Below are 23654 nucleotides of genomic sequence, written 5' to 3'. Positions count from 1 at the left end.
AGTATAGCAAATTAGTTTTCTTTTTTTTTTTTATCATTCAAAAAATACATCTGAGTTTGTTTTTTTTGTTTTGTTTCTTTTTCTCAAATAACAGTAAATTTTTGAAAAGCTATTTGTACTAACCAACAAAAGATTTGGTTTAAAAATGGGAAACAGTCATTTTCAATTACTACCCATGCATACTTTTATAGTATACTTATACACAAATTTTAATTTATATATTTTTAGAATATAGTTAGAAAGAAAAATTATCATAATATATTATAAGTATTTCCCAAAAAAAATTTTTTCAATAAAAAAGACAAAAGTTGTTAAATGATTTTTTTCTAATGAAAATGTTTTAATAGATCATTTTATTAATTGTTTATTTTTGAAGTTGTTTAATTTTAATAAATTTATAAATATATTTGAAAAGCATTCAATTACTATTGAGCTTAAGATGAAATTTGGAGCACACCAACCTTTTGTTATTGAGTTGTTTGTATTTCGTTTGTGTTTACATTTAAGTAAATTCAATCAAATAAAATAAACTTTTGTATTTCTCAGAAAGTAAACTTTTGTATTTCTCAGAAAATAAACTTTTGTATTTCTCAGAAACTTTAAAGTTGAAGTTTAATTAAAATAAGTTTTAATTGAAATTATGATAAAAATGAAGTAAAGTATGAAATAGAAAATAAAAATGATAATAATATGTTCTTAATTATAGATAAATTAGAAAAGAAACTTAACTATGGATAAATTAGAAAAAGACCTTTTTTCACTAAAACAAGAATTAAAATGCTGGGAATCTATGTTTACAAGAAAATATGGAAGAAAACCTTCAAAGGTTTGAGTTTCTTTTAAAAAAAATATATGTATCTAGTTTTTATAAATTTAATTTTTATTAAATAATAATAAAAATCTCTTTTGTAATGAGTGTCATTTAGATTTTAAAAATTACTATTTTATTACTCAATACATTTTGCCTAACTATAACATAACGTAATTTTAATATTTTGATATTATGTAATAAAAAGTTACATAAGTTTGTAGGTGAAAAAAAAAAAAAAATTTAATATTAATATGAAAATATAAATATATAAAGAAATAAAAATTTTGTTGGCATATTTGCATTGTATTTTTCCTTAAAATTGAAAAATTTGAGTTACAAAACCAAATGTGGTCTTTGTTTAGAAAGATATTGACGACAGTGCTGCTGAGATAAAAGGTAAGTGGGTCTTTTATTTTTTTATTGAAAGGTAAGTTGGCCTTTAAATTATTATATTGAGCATAAACATCATAAAAGAAGTTTTAAATTTTTTAAATTTAGATTCGTACATAGCATATTCAGTTTTAAAAAAAAAGAAGCATGAAAGTGATAAAAAAAGTTCTTACAGTATAGAAGTAAAATCTTTGTTCAAAAAATCTTTTTATTGTCAAACTTATTATCACCTGTTTTTGTATTTTGTATGCTGTGTTACATATTATTTATATTTTGTATATGCTATATTACACATTTCTTATATATTTCATGCCATACCTCACATTTTTTAATCAACAATGAGCAATACATTATTTGGAAACTCAACAAATAAAGAGTTGCAAAATAAAAATATTTTTTTTCAATGGTCATATTTTTATTGTAAGAAAGCTCAACAACTTAATTAGTTGGCTTTACAATTCAAAATTGGTTGACTTTCCGGTGAAAAAATGGTGTTTGTTTATCTATTAATTTAGTTGGTATTTCATAGAACAAAGTTTCGTTTTTTTAAATATTGCGACAATGTTTTGGTTTTTCAAGTTCTGTTTCATAGTCTTCAAAGTTGTAATGTCTTACCAACAATATTCTGTTTACTAAGTAGCATTTAGAATATGAAAAAATTTTAAATCAAGTTCTTGTTATTATAATAAGGGGCTCGGCAAACAAATGGAAAAAAACAATAGCTTATTTTTATAATAATTCAGCAAATTAACAGTTTCATATAGTAAAGAACCAAATTCAGCAGTATCAACAGCTGAATTTGGTTCTTTACTATATGAAACTATTTCCAAGGTTTGAGAAACTGATTTACACATTAGGTGTATATTTGTGATCAAGGATCTAGCTGCCTTATATTTACAAAATTTTTCAAAAATTTACTATACTTTCCTAGTTCTTCCCAAATAAAAACATTTATGTTATTTTTGATACTCCACATTTAGTAAAAAGTATAAGAAACAATTTATGGAGACATAACATTGATATTAATGGTGAATTTGTTTCTTGGCAACACACTCAGTCTGTGTACAATTTAGACAAAATAAACTGTGCGTCTTGACGCACAGTTTATTTTGTCTAAATTGTACCAAATTAGTGCCAAAACTAACCAACAGACACTAAGACCTTGGTCCTTTTTTATCTATGAAGGTCAAACTTGCCACTCAAGTTTTTAGTTATCAGGTTGCTTCTGCATTATATTTGATGTTTTAATACATATTTACTTCCTTTGAAAATCAACAGCAAGATTTGTTGAACGCACAGATACTTTATTCAATATAATGAATTCATATAAATTATATGTAGATAAACCAGCTCATTGTGTTCTAACTTTAAAAAAATAAATGTCATTTACAGTTTTTGCACAGTCAACATGTAGAACATACGATTTATTTGGAAAAAAATATTGTTCTGTTTTTTATTATTAGGAGAACTTTTTATTTCATAAATTTTTTAGGCAGAACATGAACCCATGCAATAAATCTAATGCAAAAAAAAAAAAAAAAGTTTTTAAATTGATTTATTATAGTATATTTTTTCAATTTATTTCTTTGGAATAAAATGTTCTACAAAAAAATTTATTATTTTTTCCCCCATTGTTTCATTCTTATTAAAACATAATTTCTTTATAAAACTAATCTTAATGTCCATGCAATGTTAAAATATCCAGCAACAAACTTTATTTATATTTAAAAAAAAAACTATTTACGTTAGTTGCAGAAAAGGTCCAACAGGACATCTCAGAATGCAATTTTGATCAATTAACAAGAGTTTTGCGAAGTGGATAGGTTTTAACTGTGGATAGCGGATATTTGACTTTTTAATCAAATTTAGTTGCTATTTAACAAAACATTGAAGTACAAACCTTACCATGTCCCTGGAACCTTGTTTGATTTGTTTCATTGCATATCATTTTTGTTTTTCAGGGCTTTTGTTTTGGAGTTGTAGTATTCAGAGAGATTCATATAACAATAAGCAAACAAACATATTGCTTTCTTGATTATAATAGCCCCTGAGCTATGGAGAGGGAAATATTTAAATTAAAAACACACAAACAAAAAAACATGATATAAAAATGGTTTTTGTTAGAATTAGTAATAAAGTTAGTTTTCATTTTCTTTTAAAAATAGATTTTATTATTCTTATTGTTTTTAAGAACTCAACTTTTTAAGGCTGTTGGTTGCTTCATTCAAGCAGGCTACTCATATTTATTATGTTTAACATAGTCACAAAGCTCTATTCATTCATTAATATCCTTTAACACAAATTTTTAAAAAAGTAGCTTTGTGGAAATACAAGTTGCTTTAATAGCTGCTCTGTTGTTTTCATTATAAGAACATTTTTTTAAAGTTGTTTTTAAACTTATGTTTAATTAAGCTGAAATCTAAAAATTAGTGAGTTTATGAATATTGATTATTTGAAATCTAGCTTTGATTATTTTTAAAAACTTTTTCCTAATGTTTTTAAGATAAAGTCTAATTTAGCTTTAAATAATGTTATTTTTGAGTTCTATTGTTTCAGTTGGTAATCTATTTCATGTCTGATTTGTAAAAGAAACTCACGATTTTAGTTTAAAAGTTTCTTATCAGCAAATAAATATTGTTTGTTACCTTAGATATTTGAAGATGTACTTGAAAAATTTTATATTTGTTTATTTTATAACTAATAGGTTTTTTTAATTTTATAATATATTTATTTATATCTTTTATTTTTTGAATTTTGATATGTAAATTTTTTTTGTTTGTTTTTTGAGTACTTTTTTTAGTGTTTTTTTTTTTTTTTTGATTTTGTGTTTTTTGTTTTGAAAAATGTTTTTATTCTTTGGTATTTTTAAGGACAATGATGATGTATTTGGAGCAAATCTTTTAAAAAAACCCATTAGTGAAATAAAACCACCAAAATTAACAAAAATAAAAGATATTCATTCTGCAAGAAGACCTATATTAAAAAAAAAAAAATTTGTTGAAATAGACAAACTAGAATCTGCTGAAATTGTTTTTGAGGTTAGTTGTATATATATTTTGAAATTTTTGATTTGACAATATACAGTTGCAACTCATGAAAAAAACATTATTTTTATTTTCATAATTAACAAACCCACATGTTAATAATTTAAGTTTAAATGAAACTTTTTTTTTAATTTATTTTTTAATTAAAATTTTATAAATTATAATATGATTTGGATGATTGCAATCATGCAAGGCATCAGGCAATCATGCAGCTACCCCAGAAATATTATGTTACTGCGGAAGATCGATTTTTAAACAAGTTGATATTAAAAAGTTTGATGAATATTAGCTTTTTAAGCATGTAGGTGCAACCACAGCTAGATTAAATTTAAAAAAGATTTTTCAATCAAAAAAAAAGATTATATCATTAGCAAATAGTCATTTATGGACAAAGTTATCAGAAACAGAAACAGAATATAATAGAACTGTTAGATTTTCTTGAAAAAAGTAAAATAATTTATTGAAGAGGTAAAAATAAAAAGTTTTTAGGAAATAAAATAAGTGTTATTGACAACATCTATAACTCAATATGAAAAAATAGAAGAAAAAATTACCAATATAAAAAAACATAATAATGATGCTTTTATACTTTGTAAATTGTAATTTTTGAAAATGTTTCTTGATTATTATGGTTAACTATTTAATAATACAACCAGAAAATTCATATTGTTATTAACTGATTAGATTCAAAGTAAAAAAGTTATTCAAACTAGTCCAAATAATTAAAAAATACTCAAGTCAAGTAATTGAAAAATTGTTATATTGGTCAAATAATTGAAATATATTTATGTAGGTCAAATAATTTAAAAATACTTATGTAGGTCAAATAATCTAAAAATACTTATTAGGTTAATTGATAAATAAGTCAAATAAAGAGTTGATTAAAATAAGAGTTGATTAAAATAAAAAAAGACACGAGTCAAAAACAAGAATTATTAATAAAAGAGGAAATTTCAAATAATTTAAAAGGTTACAAATAATTTTTACCTCAATAGTCAAGTCTCTCTTTTCTTATTTATATTTACCATTTTCTATCATCTTCTACACTTCCTACAAGATCTCTAAAAATAATTACAAAGTTACAGAAAAGAGTTACAGATAAAAATATATTCACTATAGATAGAAAAAAATAAATGTAAACACATCAACTGGTTTCATTTTTAAAACTTTCTTTAAAAAGATAAAAAGATATTACCTTTAGATTGGCAGAAATAACTTTACATAAATTGACTGGTTTTGTTTTGAGAATGATAATTTGTAAATTAGATTAATAATAATGTGCAAACATTTAGGAGCCAACTAAAAATGAGCAACCTGTAATGGCTTTTGAAATTGAAAACAAAATAAATATTCCTGGTGAAAGTTTAAACAGGTAAGCAATTATAATAACAATTTAACAAGTTTAATAGTCATAACAACATAATGGAGAAATAATAAAATTTATGTTACAACAACAGAATTAGTTTTATGAAGTGAGAGTAATGAAACACTGTAATATATGCAATTATCAAATTGTTACTTTTATCAAGTTTTTCTCTGTTTATTACTTTTATCAAGTTGTTCTCTGTTTATTACTTTTATCAAGTTGTTCTCTGTTTATTACTTTTAACAAGTTGTTCTCTGTTTATTCGCATAACTTCTGCTTGTTTTAGTTTCAAAATGTTTATAAAAAATATGTTAAAAGTTTTTTTTGATAAACCTATGATTGTAATTTTATCTTTTTTATTTATGCTGATAATAAAATTAGTTCATTAGCAACTGCAACTATGTTTTTATTTGTCAAGAAACTTCTAGAGTAAATATTATAAAAACATTTTAAGCGACAAAAATCTTTAGGGACACTAAAAAAAAGTCAAAATGTTAATTGCTAGGACTTTATATCTAAGTATAACAAAACAAAAGATGTTATGAATATGCTACTAGAAGTTCACTTTTTTCAAATTTCAAAAATTCAATAAACTAGTAATTCAGAACATTACTAAAATACAACATACAAATTTGCAAAACATCTTTTATACCCACCTTTTATTACACCCACTGTGCAACTATAAAATTTGTTTTTTAATATTTTGTTTTGTTTACTTTTTATAATTAAAGAAAAAATGATTTGTTTATTAAATCTAATTATTGTCCAAATTTTATAATTTACATTTCACTTAGAACTCAAAAACATTTTTACAAATTTAAAGCTTAAACTGTATTTTAAAGTTTAAATTATTTTGAAATTTAAAATTATTTTATGTGGTTTCCTTAAAAAAAAAGGAAAGTTAAATATATAAATGGTATGAAACAAATTGAAACTTTGTGGTTTTGGCGATCACCCCATCCAATCATTTATAATTTAGGAAATTTTAAATCATGGGTTTTTGAGAAATTTTGAAATCATACTTTCTTTTAACTTTTTTGGCTATTGCATTTTGCAAAGGAAGGTTTACACTCTTGGAAATGTTGAGTGGTTACTGAGTGGTTAAGTGAACAAGTGGTTACTGAGATATATCAATTTTATTATTGATTTGGTTTCTCAAAATGACATGGTTTATTTACATTTTTTCTTTAACAATTTAAGAAAAACAGTGGAATAGTTAAAAAAACAAAAAAACATTTAGAATGCTTTTTGATCCAGAATTCAAAAAATGCATTTAGAATGCTGAAACAAAATGGGGGGGGGGGGGGTGTCATGCTTTAAAATTAGGAAACTGATTTATAACCTAATTTCGGTGTATAGTATTTTAAACCACTTTTGTGTAAAAGTTTTTTTGATAAAAGACTCAGTTGAAGAACAACATTAATTTGTAAAAAGTGGTAAACATTTTATTTGTGTTTTTAGCAAAAATTACTAAAATGATGTAATGAGTATTGCTAGTAGATGCATAAATATTGCTAGTGGATGCAATTAATATTGCAAGTGGATATAATAAGTTTTTCTAGTGGATATAATAAATAAGTATTAGTGAATTATAAAAGGATTTGTTTTCAAAAACTGTTTGCTCAGAAAACAAAGAATGCACGATTACAAAGTGTGATAAATTACCTCGGTTAAAAAAACCACTCACTATGTTTTTGTGCAAGATTTTCACCATGTATTTGTGCAAGATTATGGAGATAATTTTGAGATGAACTACAAGCAGTGACACAATACATTATGCAACACTATTGGATTTGACAGCAGATGTTCCAACTTTCCATTGAATTTTTAGATTTGTAAAACTTTATTTTCTCACTCCCTAAAACTTTTAATTTTTTAGCACCTTTTTTTTTATTAACTAAAACAAAATTTGAATCAATTATTTTTGGTGACTGCAGAAAGTTATGCTTTTGTGGTCCAAGATGCTACACAGAGCTATCTGATATAATGACATTTTGAATAATACTATCTGAATAATATTTTTCGACACCCAATAATATTCTTTACATTCTTTACAAGAATAGTAACATATTTCTTGCTGTTATTAACATAACGGTATAGTAACATATTTCTTGTTGCTTTATATCAGACAACAGATTGCAGGAAAGTTTGAAACAACCATACTGGAACCAAATACTCATACCAGAAACCATGTATGAATCTCCCCAGGCTCCAGAGCGGCCACTACTGTTGAGGGGGCTACTCATTTTTTATTTTATTTTTTATAAAAATTAAAAAAGTACATTAAAGAGTCAAATTTAAAATTGCAATGTGATAAACAATGAAAAAAGTTATAAAAATGTAACAACTCTACGCGATACTAAAAGCTTTCATCAGTTTATAGAGTTTGTGGATAACAATGTTAGATGTTGAGGATAACAATGTTAGGTGTCAGGGATAACAAAGTTATAGATGTTGAGGATAACAATGTTAGAGCAGAGTGGTGTAGTGCAGAATATAAATACAAATTGCACAAAAATCCACAAACTTAAAAACCAACAAGATGTACTTTAAATTGTTGCTGTCACTGGAATCAGCTAGGAAGAAAGTATAAAATATAAAATATTTGAGGTTGTATCAGTGAGTTATTTTCTTAATTTTATCATGTTCCCATCATTTATAATTATCATGTTCCTATCATTCATATTTTATCATGTTCCCATATTTTTGCACTCAAAGTGAACTTTGAATTCTGCATCAAAAAAGCATTCTAAAGGTTTTTTATATTTATATTTTTTGATTATTTTGCCTGATTTTTTTATAAAGAGTCACAAGTTATATTTTATTCCTTAGGAAATCAATATCAGCATTGAGAAAACGTCAGTCATTGTTTACTAATTACTCAAAGCTCTCAGTTGATTGGTTAAGTAACTCCAATAATTTAGCCAATAAAAATGATGAAATACATATGTGTAATGATGAAACCGGTATAAAATGTGCAAGAAATCCATCAGCCAATACACAAAATAATATTTTAAAATGCAAAGATATATCGCCCTCTGGAAATAACTTATTTACTGGAAGTTTTGACCAATCAGATATTTTTGTTGAAACAAGTTTTAAATCAACTTTTGACCAATCATTGCTTCATTCAAATGATTCTATTTCTACTATGTCTCCAAAAAAAACAGATTCAAATTCAGATTGTTTGTTAGGATTAAAAACAGTAGAATTGATCAGAACAAATGAGTCTGATAGAAAAGATACATTAAGATCCAAAAAGATTAGCATAAATAGTCAAGTGTGCGACAGGAATATTAGTAATGAATTTTGCGATAGGAGTAATTTTAAAAGTCAAAAAAATGACACAACTGGTGAAGTTTATGACAAAAATGAATACAATGAAAAAGTTGAAGAAAGAAAGCAGACTAAAGATTCTGAGTTGCTGAGTAATATAGATAAAAATAAAAAGTTAAAAGAAGAAGTTAAACAAAATTTTAATCAAAATTTGAATGCTTTTGAAAAAAAGGTGAAAAGAAAAAGAACCGAAACAGATGCAGATGAAGAAAATGTTGATCCTAAATCAAAGAAGATTAAAATTAAAAAAGTTAATGCTAAAAGGTATAACTCATTAAAATAAATGTTATCATCCTCATCATCATCATCATGATCATCATCATTTTTATCATCATCATCATCACCATCATCTCTTCATCATAATCATCATTACTATCATCATTATCATCATTATCATCATCATCATCATCATCATCATCATTATTATTATCTTTACCATCATCATCTCATCAGCAGCAGCATCATCATCATCATAGTTATTTGTTAATTGTAAAGAAACATTGTTACTGAAATAATAATTGTAAAAAAATATTTTTTGAGGTTGGTAAGTGATAATTTTGTAAAAATTGATATAAAAAAAAAGACTTATGTGCGAGCTGGGAAAAAATTAACTGGAGCACAATATAAAAGAAAGCAATGGAAAAAAAAAACATCTTTTGAGCAGCCAAGTAAAAAAGGTTGGCAGGTAATTGGCAACAAAAAGACCTGTTTCAAGTGTGGAGGAGAAGGTCATTGGGCAAAATTCTGCCGTGGGTTAAAAAAAGTTGATCCTTTCAGGTTCGTATTTTAAATGTGTATACTTTTTTGCATAAAGTTATTTTAACTCAATTTGTTACAAGAATGACAAAAGTTTATAAAATAAATATAAAGAATTGGTAACTATAGGGGAAGTTTGTGTACCTAGGGCCTGATTTTTTTCAATCCCTAAAAATAAGACCCCTAGTTGGTTTAAAATGGTGAATCGCTTGATGATGTCTTTTCAATAATTACTTTCTATTGATATGACTTAAAAAGTCCATCATGTAAAAGGGTTTGAAAACTAGTGGTTCAAGGTACAATGGGGTTTTTTCAATTGTACCTAGGACATCTGCTTTTGTACCTAAGGCCAAGCATTGAAACTAGGTTTCACTTAATCAATAGACAAAGAAAATAGACACATAAGTTTAATTGTAAAAAAATATTTTGTAAAAAAACCATTATTTATAACAAAATTTATATTTTTTTGTTGTTGTATAGAGTATTTCTGAGTTTGTTATGTTTTGGCTCTATTTATTTAAGGTCAAGAGGGATCAAGTTAAGGAGTCGTTTTTAAACTTCTTTCAAATATTTAACTCCAAAGCACAAGCCACTTTATTGTAAAGTAAACATTTAAATGATTACATGTTACATAATCATTAGGATATTTATATGTAGCACAAGTATAGAACATTTTTTATATTCTATTACCCATAGCCTGACATAATTTTTATGGTAAAATATAAATAATTTTAGCTGCTTCAAAATTCTCTTTTCTTAAAATTTTTTTATTAGCCCTAATAAAAAATAAAAGCCCTAATAAAAAGTAAATCTTAAAGTCTTAAAAGAAGAAATTATGAAATATTTTATTTTTTGAGTTTTTGTCTAATTTTCACTGAATACCTTAAGTTTTATATTTTAATGTGTTAATTTTTTTTTTTTTTTGAAAATAAGAAAAAAATTTTTATATAACTTTATAAACCCTTATTAGGTAATACTTTTACCGGGTCCTTTCTAGTTTTTTATGAAAGTTAAATAAGGAGTCTGGTTTAGAGTTTTTAAATTATCAAATTAAAGTTATTTTCAGTGCATTTACAATAAAATGTTAGGTCATGTGACTTCAAAAGCTATTACTGTAATAAACATTTAAAACATTTTAGCAAACTTGATGCAGAAAAGCAGGACTTTGAAAATCTTGAAGACAACAAGCAAAGTTGTTTTACTTTTATGGAAAACAACATTGAAAATGAAGTAAACAATACAAGGAAGAAATTTTCTATGGAAGGTCACTTATAAATCTAATTTTAGTAACTTATTTTTTTAAATTTTTTCAAGATTTTTGTTGAGAAAGTTGTCTTTAAACTTTTGTGAGATTTATGGTAGCATGCCACAAGGCTTTGTGAGATTTCTAGAGATATAACACAAGGTGAGTTATAATGACGTACCAAAAGTTTTTGTGAGATTTATAGTGTTGTGCTACAAGATTTTCTTTTATAACAAATGTTCTTTTTTTATTATTTATGCGTATAAATGATTATTCTGAATATATCATTTTCATCACTGTTGGTGATTAGGGTACAGTAAGAATTTTTTTTTACTCTAAAAGCTTAGGAAAAGGTGTATTCTTATGTAAAATTAAATTTTAAATAGAGTTTCCTAAAATATTTTTTTGATCTGACAAAGTTTTGATACCTAAATTTGCACTTTTAGAAAATGAAAAATATATAAATCTCATTAAAAAAAATATGCCCTTCATTGTATTTTACAAAAAATTGAATGCAAATAATATTTGTAGACAATTGCTTGATACTTATTTGATAGTTATTATTTGACATATATCCTATCTGCAGTGCATTGAATATATTTTTTATAAAGTTTTAATGAATATAAAATTCTTTAGACTTTCTAGTTCTTCAGACTTACTTATTTTGTTTTAGAAATTAAAAAGAGGTGGTGTTGGTGATGTGGTTTCAACAAAAAACAAGTGGTTTATCCCTTATCTTACCCAAATGATATTTTGATAGCACTATTAAAAAAACAATAAATAAGTCTATTGATATTAAAAGCTTAATAAAATTTTTTTCTTTGTTTTAAGCATAGGTAACAACTCTTTATGTTGAGCTCTAGCTCAACATAGCTATATATCCATCTCTTGCATCAGGTCCGACTATCGACATAGATGCTACTGTCACTTGTTTTACAACATGCTCAGTACTTTTGGTATGAATTTTGAAAAAATGAGTTATTATAGGTCAATCTTAGCAATAACAACTTATCTTTAGTAAGTGAACAAATAAAAACAGTTTTTTGTATTTCTTCGTTTTTCCATTCAACTAACTCTTGAAGAGCAGTTGCTGCAAAGTTCAGTTAAGTTATTTTTTTTGGTCAAATTCGTCCCCTTTGTCTCAAAATATGGTCAACTGCAAAGTTGCGGTCTTCTGCATTGTTAATGGATAACAAAGAGATTAAAATACTTTCACGGTTTGCATACCAAACTCCAAACTGGATGTAGGGAGTCACAATTTCTTTTACCCTATCAGGTTGATTTCTGAGAATTCTCAATTGAGAAAGAATGTGATAGGGAGCATCTTCAAGTTTACTTTAATGTCAAAGTCTAAAGTAAAATTGTAAACAGAATAAGACAAGTAACTCTAGATTCTTCAAATTCTGCTCAGTTAAGTCATTTTTCTTTGTCCACATAAAAACTATTCTCATGCCAGTAGTGAGCCATCTGGCATGGCTTTAGGGGGCCACATTGAATTTCTTTTAGATTAGGTGGCAGCACACCAATCCTTACTGCTTTACATAGCTTGTAGGATTGTTTTTGATCTGTTGAAATATTTTTTAGTATTGTTTTTGGAATGTCAACAAAGCTCTCTCTGTCTGGAAGAGCCTTGAATTGAGGATTATACTCCATTTTATTAACACCAAAAAGAGATTTTCCCACAGGACCAACAAATCCAGTACTACATGATGTTGGTATATCAATTCCTTCTATTAGGTGACTCAAAAATAAATATATGCATGATTCATTTGAATGAAGCATGCATATGGCCCAGTGGCTCTTGTGACCTAACAGCTTTTCAAGATGCACTATAGCACCACCTTTCCAGCCGGAAATATTTAATTTATAAATTTTTTGTTAACTCAACATCTCAGCATTTGCTGCTCAATAAAACAATAATATATATAATCACCTTATGCTTGCCATAGCTGTGTTTTTTATTGACATGATGTTTTTTCTTGACTTCTTATCTAAAAATCTTGTTACAAAAAATGCATAGATGCCTAACTTTTCCTTTAGAAGTCTTTCAACCAACAATTTAATTTCATTATCTTGTTTTAATTTAAAGTAAGCATTAACTGGATCATATTTTTTTTGAGAGGAGAGCTAGAAGAAATATTTTCTTGATATTCTTTGTCTAATTCTACATCACCTTTTTCTGTGAGCTAAAACCAAAGATCTACAACTATTAAAATTATTACATATCTAACAATTAATATTATTTTATGTGTATGTATGTATGCATGTATGTATGTATGTATGTATGTATGTATGTATGTATGTATGTATGTATGTATGTATGTATGTATGTATGTATGTATGTATGTATGTATGTATGTATGTGTATGTATATATATATATATAATATTTATTACTTCAAACTTATATTTACCTTTAAAAACAATTGCTCGCCTTGTAGTTTTTTAACTCTTTTCTGGTAAGTTTCTTTGTCGCTGACTTTTCTCTTTTGATTTTAATATTTTATTGACTCGATTTTATTAACATGTCCCATCTGCATGTCAGACTTTTCACCTGTTTTATTTCTTTGACTGTATAACCATCTGAGCTCCATAGTTGGAATTTTTTTAGTAAAAATACAGGTGCAACTTATATGTGCTTTATTTATACAACTTTTTGGGGAAGTACACCCAGACAGATTATTCTCAGCGAGGTTCATAAGTTTACCTAATTTCAATGTAAGTTTTTCTTTTAATTTTACTTTAGTTCTTCCCCATGCAACATTTTCTACTTTCTCCTTAAGAGTCTTTATTCAACAATATAATGATTTCTCACCAATAATAACTGGTTGTTGAAACTTGCTTTTCTCCATTGAGCAAAAACAAGTGGAACTAGATCGCTTGCAAGATCTCATGATAAAATATTTGTTTTGGTGTATATTCTTTTGTTCTTTTAATAAAATTCTGAATAACTGCTCTGTTTTTAGGCAGCTCACTAGTAATAAAAACCTTTCCAGGTCCAATAAATTTTGAAATTCTAATGATGGATGAATGTCTAGTCTTAGCTTTTGACATAATTTATGAATAACTCAATTAAATAACAAGTAACAAACTAAATAATAATAGACTACTATCTTATAATAATTTCAAATGACAGAGAGCTAATTCAAAATCTATTTTAAAATTGATTTGACACTGGGCTCTTTATGAAATCTAATACATGAAAGCATAATTTAAAAATTATTTCAAATGGCAAAGAGTTAATTCAAAATCTTTTTTAAAATTGATTTGACACTGGGCTCTTTATGAAATCTAATACATATAAGGTTATATTTATTCTATACTAAATTAATTTAATTTTATTTTAATGTCTAAATGTGAAAATTTGGGTATCAAGACATTTTCTAATCAAAAAGTGCTCCATAGTAAACCTACCTTGAAATTTAATTTTACATTTTTTAAATATACTTTTTTAAATATACTTAGTTTATACCTAAACTTAAATTCTATTTTTTTCAAAAACATAAGAATCTCACTGTACCCTATTGGTGGTTGAAAAAAAAAATAAAAAAAAAATAAAAAATAAATAAAAAAAGTCCACTAATAGAGGAAAAAATACCTGTGACAAAATGGCATGAAATTTTTTTTGGCATAATATTGCTGCTGATATCAGTGAATATTTAAAGAGTTGCAAACAGTGACAAAAAAAAGGGAGAATTAAAGCCAATACCAATAACTTCAATATTATCAAGTAAGTTGAAGTAGATATCTGTAACCTCGTGAGTGGTTGAATTTTTAAATCATTGTCTTGATTGACTATTTTTCAAAATGCATAAAAGCCAAACCTTTTGTAATAAGTAATGCATTAGCATGGGTGCTTTAAAATGCAAATCTTGGTTATTACCAAGGTTTGCATTTTAAAGTGATTATTGACACTAAAATTATATCACATAAGTTATGAAATAAAGAAAATGATTTAAAATAAAATTTTATTGCAAAAAAAAGAAAAAGATAAAAAAAACAATTTTTGAACACAACAATCAAATGTTTCTAGTAAATAAAAGCAAACAGTTTTTAAAATTTTCATATAAAAAATTTAAAGTTTTAATTTTCTGAAACAGATATAATGAACATTGAACCAATTTGGCCTCGAGAACCATATGTTGATGAACCCTGCACAACAATTAATGAATGCTTAATCCCGTCTGTTGATGGAAAGCCAAGTTTAGGTAGTTATATGCATCTGCATAAATTATCTTCAATTTTTTGTTTTGTTTTTTTACCATTACACATTAATGCTTTTCATAAATTTTTAATAAATTTTAGAAGCTTATGACTATGTAAAAAATGAACTCAAGGTGTTTGGCTTTGAATCATTTCGTGTTGGTCAACATGAAGCCATTGCAAGAATTGTTTCTGGTAGACCATTAATTCGTTTCCACACTTCTTTTATGGAAATATTTTTTATGTAAATAGTTTTTTAATTAAAGTTACTTATTATTACTTTTTTTTTTCTTAATAATATTAGTTTTTTGTGTACTAAACATTTATAGCAATAGTTTGTAAAAAATAGTTTGTATAGTTAAGAAAATTTTACAAAACAACTTTTAGCTGTAAAAAGCACAATTCACGCAAGTGCCATTAATATAGGCTAAAATTTTCAATAAACTTACAACATTACAAATTGATTACTGTTCAAAATATTGGTATTATTTTTACATTGCCTATTCAAGGTGTTATGTAAAGGATATTTTAGTATAAAATCAATAAAGTTAATAATATAAAGTCTTTTATAACATTTATTTACGTAACAAGCTATGTAACACACCCCTACTACTTAATGTAAGATTTTTTTTTTGTAAAGATATATTCTGAAGAAAAAAAAAAGGTTATTATTGTTAAAGACAGAGATAAGCTGAATATGTGTTTTTTTAAACACAAGAATGTCACAAGACTGCAAACAACCTCTAGTTAGATGTTAGTAAAAAGTAAAAAAGAGAGTTCAAGAGTAAGAAAATAGAAGAATACAAGTTAAATAAAAGTTTTTCAAACACAAAGGAAAAGTTACCGTAAAAGAATGCAATTTTAATAAACAAGTCACACAAGATTAAGTTTTATTTTGAACAAAAGATTATTTGAGCAACAACTATTGTAGCATTTAAAGATTTAAACAAAAAGATATGAACCACAGTCAAAAATAAGCTCAATCTTAGCATTTGCAACTAGATTTACAATGCATTTTTGGACCTTGTTTAAAAGTCTCATTAGAAGAACTAGCTCAAATAAAGAGAGACAAATAAAGAGAAACCTTATTAAATGTTAACTTTGCCGTGGAATTTCATGAGATGTGTGTGAAAAGTGGTGAAAGATAATCCAAGAAGATGTAAAGTAGATGACTCTATAAGAGTGTTGGCATTTAAGAACATATTGCAACATCAACATTATTGCAGCAACATTATTGCAATAATTATTAGCAATAAACAACTGAGTTTTTTTTGGTCAAAAAGGCTTTTTGATGAAAACTCGATTATATAACTGTGTCATTAACAAATAGAGCCATCTTCAAGTTAAGGTTTTCAGAAAGATCATTATGGTATGAACAACACATTATGATATGAACAACACATAAACAATACATGATATAAATATTATGAATAACATGAACATTATGAACAGTATGAACATTATGAACAACATATGATATGAGCAACACATGGTATGAACAACACATGATGTAGACAACACATTATGATATGAGCAATGTTATGATATAAACAACATAGGGCTAGGGATGGAACCTTGTAGTACCTCAGAATTTTTTGAAAACAAAGGTGAGTGTTGTTCATCAAGGAGGACTTTAGTGCTGTGGTTAGCAAGGAATGGTTCAAATTTCCTAAATTTTTTCAGAGTCCAAAGTCTTTGTTATATCAAGAGCAATAGCCCTTGCCTCACAACTTGCATCGAATACACAAAAGAACCTCTTGTTATCTAATGCGAGTTAGCAAGTCAGCAGTAGAACAAGGGTATTGAAATCTATTTTTTTAAACAACTTTAGTCTCTGAAAAAATTTAAATCAAGAGTATTGAAATCTGTTTTGATTTTCAGAGACTAAGTTTGTTAAATTCAAGATGAGAAATTAGGAATTTGTTATTTGTAGACTTTGCTAATAATAGTGAGCAGACCAAAGTCAGTTAGAGGGGGTTACTTAACCTTGGGGCTCAAGCAATCTTTAGAGTTTTTAAAATTGGAACTAGAGATGCCATTTTCTAGCAGGCAGGAAAACAAGATTGGCACATTAACAAGTTAAGCACTTGTTAAATAGTTTGGAGAGTATTGAATTGAGTTCCTGAGAACACTTTTGTAATATGGTAGCAGAAAAGCTGTTTGAACTATAAGCTGTTTAAGTGAGAAATAACTTTATGTAAGTGATTTTCTGAAAGTCTTTAGAACTGTCTGGAATAAAATACAAAGTTTAACAATCTGTGAATAATGAACCTTATTGTCAAACACATTTTTACATAGATTTTATGTATTGATAAAAAGATGTTTGTTCTTAAAACTTGTTCTCGTTATCCAGAGAGTTGTTTTTATTGAAAAGATGAAAGAAATGATTACAAATAGTAAAAGCTGAAAAAGAAGAAAAAATCCATGGGCTTTATCAAGTTTTGACTTAAAACCAACAATAAAGAACAACAGCTTTCATGCTTGCCTAGAAATCCATCCATAAAAATATTTAGGTGTAGTTTTCGGCAGATTATTAGACCAAAAAAATCATGAAAAAAATCACAAAGAAAATTATAAAAGTAAAAGCTGCAATATAAATAAGAAAAAGTTTGAAAACCAAAGAACTTGGATTCTAAAATTGTTTTTACTTGCTGTTCAATTTTGCTAAAAAATAATAAATTGAAAACCTTATAGAGTAAAATGGGGTCAAATAAATAATAAGAAATAGTTAAGGATTTTTATTATTTGTTTTTTATGGAAAAAAGTAGAGAATATTGAGCTGTATTTTAATATATAAAAATCAAATAATTTTTTTTTAAGTTTTTTATGAAACTTTATTTGATTAAAAAAAATTTATTCCATTCTACAGTGACATTCAGGGAGAATGAAATACCCAAATATATGTGTAATTAAAACAACACTATATTAAAAAAAACAAAAAGCAACTTGCTTTGTTACTTTTCAACCTTTTCTTTCAACCTTTAAAGTATTTCAGGTATTTTTAAACCGCATTTAACAAAAGAGGAACTAGTGTATTTCATTCACTCATTAGAGTCATTTAATAAAAGCAGTCAGTAAAAGTCATTTAAATTCAGAAAAAATTCATTGAAAATTTTTTTTCAATACAAAAAATTTATTATTGGAGATTTATTGGTCATTTGAGATTTAATTAAAAAAAAAAGCATTTAAGAAGTAAGCTATTGCTTCACTTATTATTATCGTATTTCTATTCTATTTTTTACTCATAACTTTTTTTCCAAAATAACAAATTTAATTTTGAAAAAAGATTCTTGATCAACATTTAAGTTAAATGATATCAAATTTAACTTCCGAGAGTTTTAAGTTCATTTTTCAATATAATAAAAAAAATCTTATTACGCATACAAAAAATTTTTAACAAATTTTTTTTCATCAAAAATAAAATTTGATATTCTCTCAGAAAAGTATTCTCTACAACGTGATTTAAAAATATTTGCAAAAAGATTATCCAATAATTAATTAAGAGCAAAATAATGAACAACTATTTCATTCTACCCGCTATTTCATTTTACCCTATTTTACTCTATATGTTTAACTTATTCCGACCAAAATATTAAATATTATTTATATTTTTTCACCATTAGTAAATAGAGACTTTTGTTCTTTAATTTTTAACATTGAAGTGATAAACAATTTTTTTTAGGTTTGTCCACTTTAGTTATTTTATCAACTGGTTCTGGAAAGTCATTATGTTACCAATTGCCAGCTTTTTTATATTATAAGCAAAAAAAGTATTTGACAATAGTTGTATCTCCATTAGTTGCTTTGATGCAGGATCAGGTATTTTGTTTAAAGTGACACATTTAATATACTGGAACGCCATTTGGTATAATTATTTAGATTCTATGTATAATAAATAAGATATTTATAAAATTTTAAGACAATTTTTATTATCATGTCCATTTATCAATTATCAATGTCCATATAATGATGTAAGGATGTTTATATGCTTTTAATGATGCAATGATCATTATGCCCATATAATGATGTAATGAGGTTTATATGCTTTTAATGATGCAATGATAATTATGTGCATATAATGATATAATGGTGTATATATGCTTTTAATGATGCAATGATATTTATATCCATATAATGATGTAATGATGTTTTTACACATGTAATGATGCAATGATGTTAATGTGCATATAATGATGTAATGATTTATATATGCTTTTAATGATATAATAATCATTATGTGCAAATAATGATGTATATATACATTTAGTGAGTTTAAAACAGTACTAAATTTAAAAAGTAATAAATTGCTTATATTTTGTCATTGTTCTAAATTGCTTACTTTCTGTCATTATTTTATGCAATTTTCAAGAAGATATAAACAATATCTAATAACTTAAAATTTTTTGAAAGAAATTAAATTGTTTTTTAGGTTGCAAGTCTTCCACCATTTCTCCCAGGTGCTTGTTTAAACAGTAGCATGACAAAGCTTCAGCAAAAACGTGTTATTGAAAAAGTTAAAAACGGTAAGATAGCTGTACTACTGATTTCGCCGGAAACACTTGTATCTGGTGGATTTGGGTCAGGAATTCTCCCTTCAAAATCATCTTTGCCACCAATTGCATTTGCATGTATTGATGAAGCCCATTGTCTTTCAGAATGGTCACATAATTTTAGGCCATCTTACCTAAAAGTGTGCAAGGTAATTTAATGTTACCGTTCCTAGTTTGAGAGTTTTAATTTTTAATGTGTATATGTTGCTCATTTTGAGAATTTCAATTTTTAATTTTATATTGAAGGGTTTAAAGATCAATTTTGAAAGTAACTTCTAAGTCATCATTTATAATTTTAAAATTATTTGAAGATTCACTTATAATTGCAATACAATTTTGTGTTAAAACTTTCTATGTTAAAATTTTACAACGTTTTCAAAATTTTGAGCTATCACCTTAACACGATGTCTTTATCTAAAAAGATAATAGCTGATTTAATAATAATTTTTGACATTTTCAAGTTATTTAGTTATAATAATAATTTTTATATTTTTAAATTTGACACAATATAATACCGATAGTAAACAGAAAAACTAACATATTATTTTAGTTTTTTTTAGTAGCGTTTATGAATTATTATCTTATTACAATTATAAATATGTAGATGTAAAAATAATGTAATGTAAATGTAAGTATAAATATGTAGATGTATATGTAAAAGTCTGATTAATTCAACATTTTATTCAATATATTCTGTATAATATATATTCCGTGAACTTTTTCATGTTTTTGATTCAATAAGTAGATGGCTTAAAAGATTCATTAGTTATATTGTACAACTAAAAATACATTTTGTGTAAATATTTAGGTTCTTCGCGAACGTTACAATATTAGCAATTTGTTGGGAATTACAGCCACTGCTTCTCATGCAACAGCGATATCTGTAATGCAACATTTAGATATTCCTTTAGAAGGTTCTATAATAAGAGATCCTCATCCGATACCTCCTAATTTGCACATTACCGCTTCTAGAGATTGCAATAGAGACGAGGTTGGTTCTTTTAAATAGAGACGAGGTTGTTTCTTTTCAATAGAGACGAGGTTGTTTCTTTTAAATTTTGAGTTAATTGCATTTTTTTGATTTTTGATTTAATTAAATTTTGAAGTACTTTTTGAGTTTTTAGTTTACTTTTTTACATTAAGGAATAAATTAACTCTTTTTTTTTCTCCAGGCTTTAACTGAATTACTACAGATGAAGCCGTTTTTATCCTGTGCCTCCATCATTATTTACGTTACTCGTCGTACGGACGCAGACAGGTTAGCTTCTATGCTGAGAACAAACCTTCCAGCTAAACATACCGACGAAAACGCGCAAAATCAAAAAGATGCTACGATACTGAAGGGTAAAAGGTAGGTGTATAACCAGTTTTAATTAGAGTTCAAGTTTATATTGAACTTTTTAAAGTTTAAATGTTTCTTAGAAAAAATGCCAAAAAACCATTTTGGTGGAACATCGAATCTTACCACGCTGGGTTAAAACCCTCCCAACGTCGACAAGTTCAAATAAATTTTATGTCTGGAGAGTTGAGAATTGTTGTTGCTACTGTTGCATTTGGAATGGGCTTAGATAAATCGGATGTGCGTGCTGTAATTCATTATAACATGCCTAGCAGTTTTGAAAATTACGTTCAAGAAATAGGACGTGCAGGTCGGGATGGAAAACCATCATATGTTCATGTGTTTCTCGATGATGAGGTAAGTTTTAAGTTTATTTTTTAAGGATTATGCGTATGAATATTAGCAGAAATTTATTTTATACAGGGAAATGACCTTTACGAGTTGCGACGTCATATCTATGGAAACACAGTTGATCGAAGTACAATTCAAAAGTTTGTTGATATTGCTTTCCCTCCTTGTAAATGTGAAGAGCTATGTGCTAAACACGAGATTTTAAATTCTAACAATCAAGAAAACATGGAAAAGATGTCAGTGGATGAAATCAATGAGATGTTTTCAGCTGAATTTTGCAGTCAAATGATTAATGACTGCTCTTTGATTGAAGATGTACAAGTAAATAAATGCTGTTATGAAGAGAACGTTGAAGATGAGGTTAATACAAATGTGTGTAACGAAACGCGTCTTAAAAGTGATATAAAAAACAAAATTTGCTCAGGTCACCGCGTTACGTTTAATATAGATAGCACTGTCCAAGCTCTTGATATGCCAGAAGTTAACATTGCAACGTTAATGGCGTATTTAGAACTTCACCCTAAACAATGGCTAAAAGTTTTAAATCCATTACGAGACTGGTGTTCAGTCAAATGTTATGGGGGACCTGAACAATTTCAATTACTGGCTAAGAGATTTGCTCCTATTGCTTTGGCTATAAAAAGCCTACCAAAAGATCAGCTACGAAATATCAATGAATTAAGAAGTATTGATTTCAGTTTTGCGGAAATTGCTGATCAGATGTGTTGGGATGTTTTAACTGTATCTCGTGAAGTTCGCTATCTTCAATGGAACATGTCGTTTGCACTCGATGCGCCTTTAAACACAACGGGAAACTCTGGTGTCATAGTTGAATGTGATCAGCTTTCATTTCACATTTTAACTGCTTCCGGATTAAGCAATGACGATAAAGACGAAATATGCGACTATTTACACAAGAGTACAACAAGACAAGAGGAACAAAGAGTTTTGCAATTAGATGCGTTGTATAACTTATTTCGAGATTTGTCCGAAGAAAACTATTACGAATTGAAGAGTGATATTCGCGTTGACAGTAAAGCTCGTTCTTCTATTAGCGATTATTTTCTTTGTAGTGCTGAGCAACAATTAGCTATTTTAAAAGAAATGTGCACGTGTGACCTTAAAGTAAAAACATCAGACCGTCGATGGAATGCCATATCGAATGATATTAACTCCCTGTTGTGTGCTTATCCAGATCAGAACTTTACCGGTCGAGCTATTGCACGTATATTTCAAGGTATTGATAGCCCTTGTTATCCTGCGTGGTCTATAGGAAGTGATAAACGATTCTGGAGGCAATATCTTGACGTTGATTTTAATGAGTTACGTAACTTTTGCGGCCTTGAGCTTGTTAAATATAGGCGTCGCTAATATACTATTTTATAAATGATACAAAAACAATTAAAAAAAGTGTTATTATAGTTAACTAGGGTAATCAATTATTAAAAATCTGCATTTCTTTTTTTTTTTTATCTTTTGTATTATTTTCTTATATTTTATCAGATATATAAGTTAACCAAAAAAATAAAAAACATTTTAAGTCATAATATCGTAGAAAGGTTGTACATCGATGAGATTAGGAAGATAAAAAATTGCCTTAGCATGCGCTCTAAATTTAACTAAATTTGAGAATTCGCATTTTCACCATCACTATATAAAATATTTAATTAGTCAATATTTATGTGAAATTTAACTACTAATTTTAATTTAGTAATATTAAACTACAAATTGTTTTTGTCTTACTATATTAGAAAGAAAAAAAAAGATTTAGAAATAAGATGATTTAAAAATCAGGCAAGCTCTTCTGCTTGCGTAACAACAGAGTTGTTAGTCCTTGGCCTTGCCTTAAAGCCAAAAATTGAGGCCTTGGCCTTAATTGTTTTAGTCTTGACCTTAAAAAAAAGATACATATTTTCTTATTGATTTCGTTGAATTCTGAGCATAACCTTGGTCCATTTTTACAAAATGTGGCTTTATTGTCACAAGTCTTACTACTTACAGCTTTGTTAATAACTGGCCTTAACGTAAGGCAAAAATTGAAGTCTTTTGTCTTAAAATATGTTTGCGTAGGCCTCTGCGTAACAGCAACACTATTAAAAATAAAAGATAGCTTTTAATGGTTTGAAAAGTTTACCTTAAGTTTAAAATGTGTTTCTTTTCAGTTAGTTTTCAATAATTTATTTGGCATTTACTTTTTTTCTTAGTTGGATTTTGTGTAGCTTTGTGACTCAACGGTGATATACTATGTATGCCACCATTGAGTAAC

General features: G+C 26.7%; 1 protein-coding gene across 2 annotated transcripts; it reads left to right on the top strand.

Moving 5' to 3' along the window:
* Positions 1 to 652: 652 nt before the first annotated feature.
* LOC100201062 (ATP-dependent DNA helicase Q4) lies at positions 653 to 22837 on the top strand. 2 transcript variants are annotated; one of them, XM_065819213.1, is made up of 16 exons: positions 653 to 826; positions 1174 to 1207; positions 1310 to 1383; positions 4072 to 4239; positions 5538 to 5617; positions 8444 to 9211; positions 9488 to 9724; positions 10843 to 10967; positions 15046 to 15153; positions 15251 to 15343; positions 18831 to 18967; positions 19578 to 19847; positions 20507 to 20689; positions 20871 to 21049; positions 21121 to 21394; positions 21461 to 22837. In XM_065819213.1, the coding sequence occupies exons 1-16, from the start codon at positions 731 to 733 to the stop codon at positions 22757 to 22759; spliced, it is 4125 nt and encodes a 1374-aa protein (XP_065675285.1). In that variant the 5' UTR covers positions 653 to 730; the 3' UTR covers positions 22760 to 22837. The 2 variants fall into 2 exon arrangements, with proteins under 2 accessions (XP_065675285.1, XP_065675286.1); XM_065819214.1 differs by lacking the exon at positions 1310 to 1383 and having other exon boundaries at positions 700 to 826.
* Positions 22838 to 23654: the final 817 nt, after the last annotated feature.

The sequence above is a fragment of the Hydra vulgaris genome, chromosome 15, assembly GCF_038396675.1.
Source record: "Hydra vulgaris chromosome 15, alternate assembly HydraT2T_AEP".
Classification (NCBI taxonomy): Eukaryota; Metazoa; Cnidaria; class Hydrozoa; order Anthoathecata; family Hydridae; genus Hydra; species Hydra vulgaris.
Note: the sequence above shows the minus strand (reverse complement) of the source record. Positions and strands in the feature narration are given on the sequence as shown.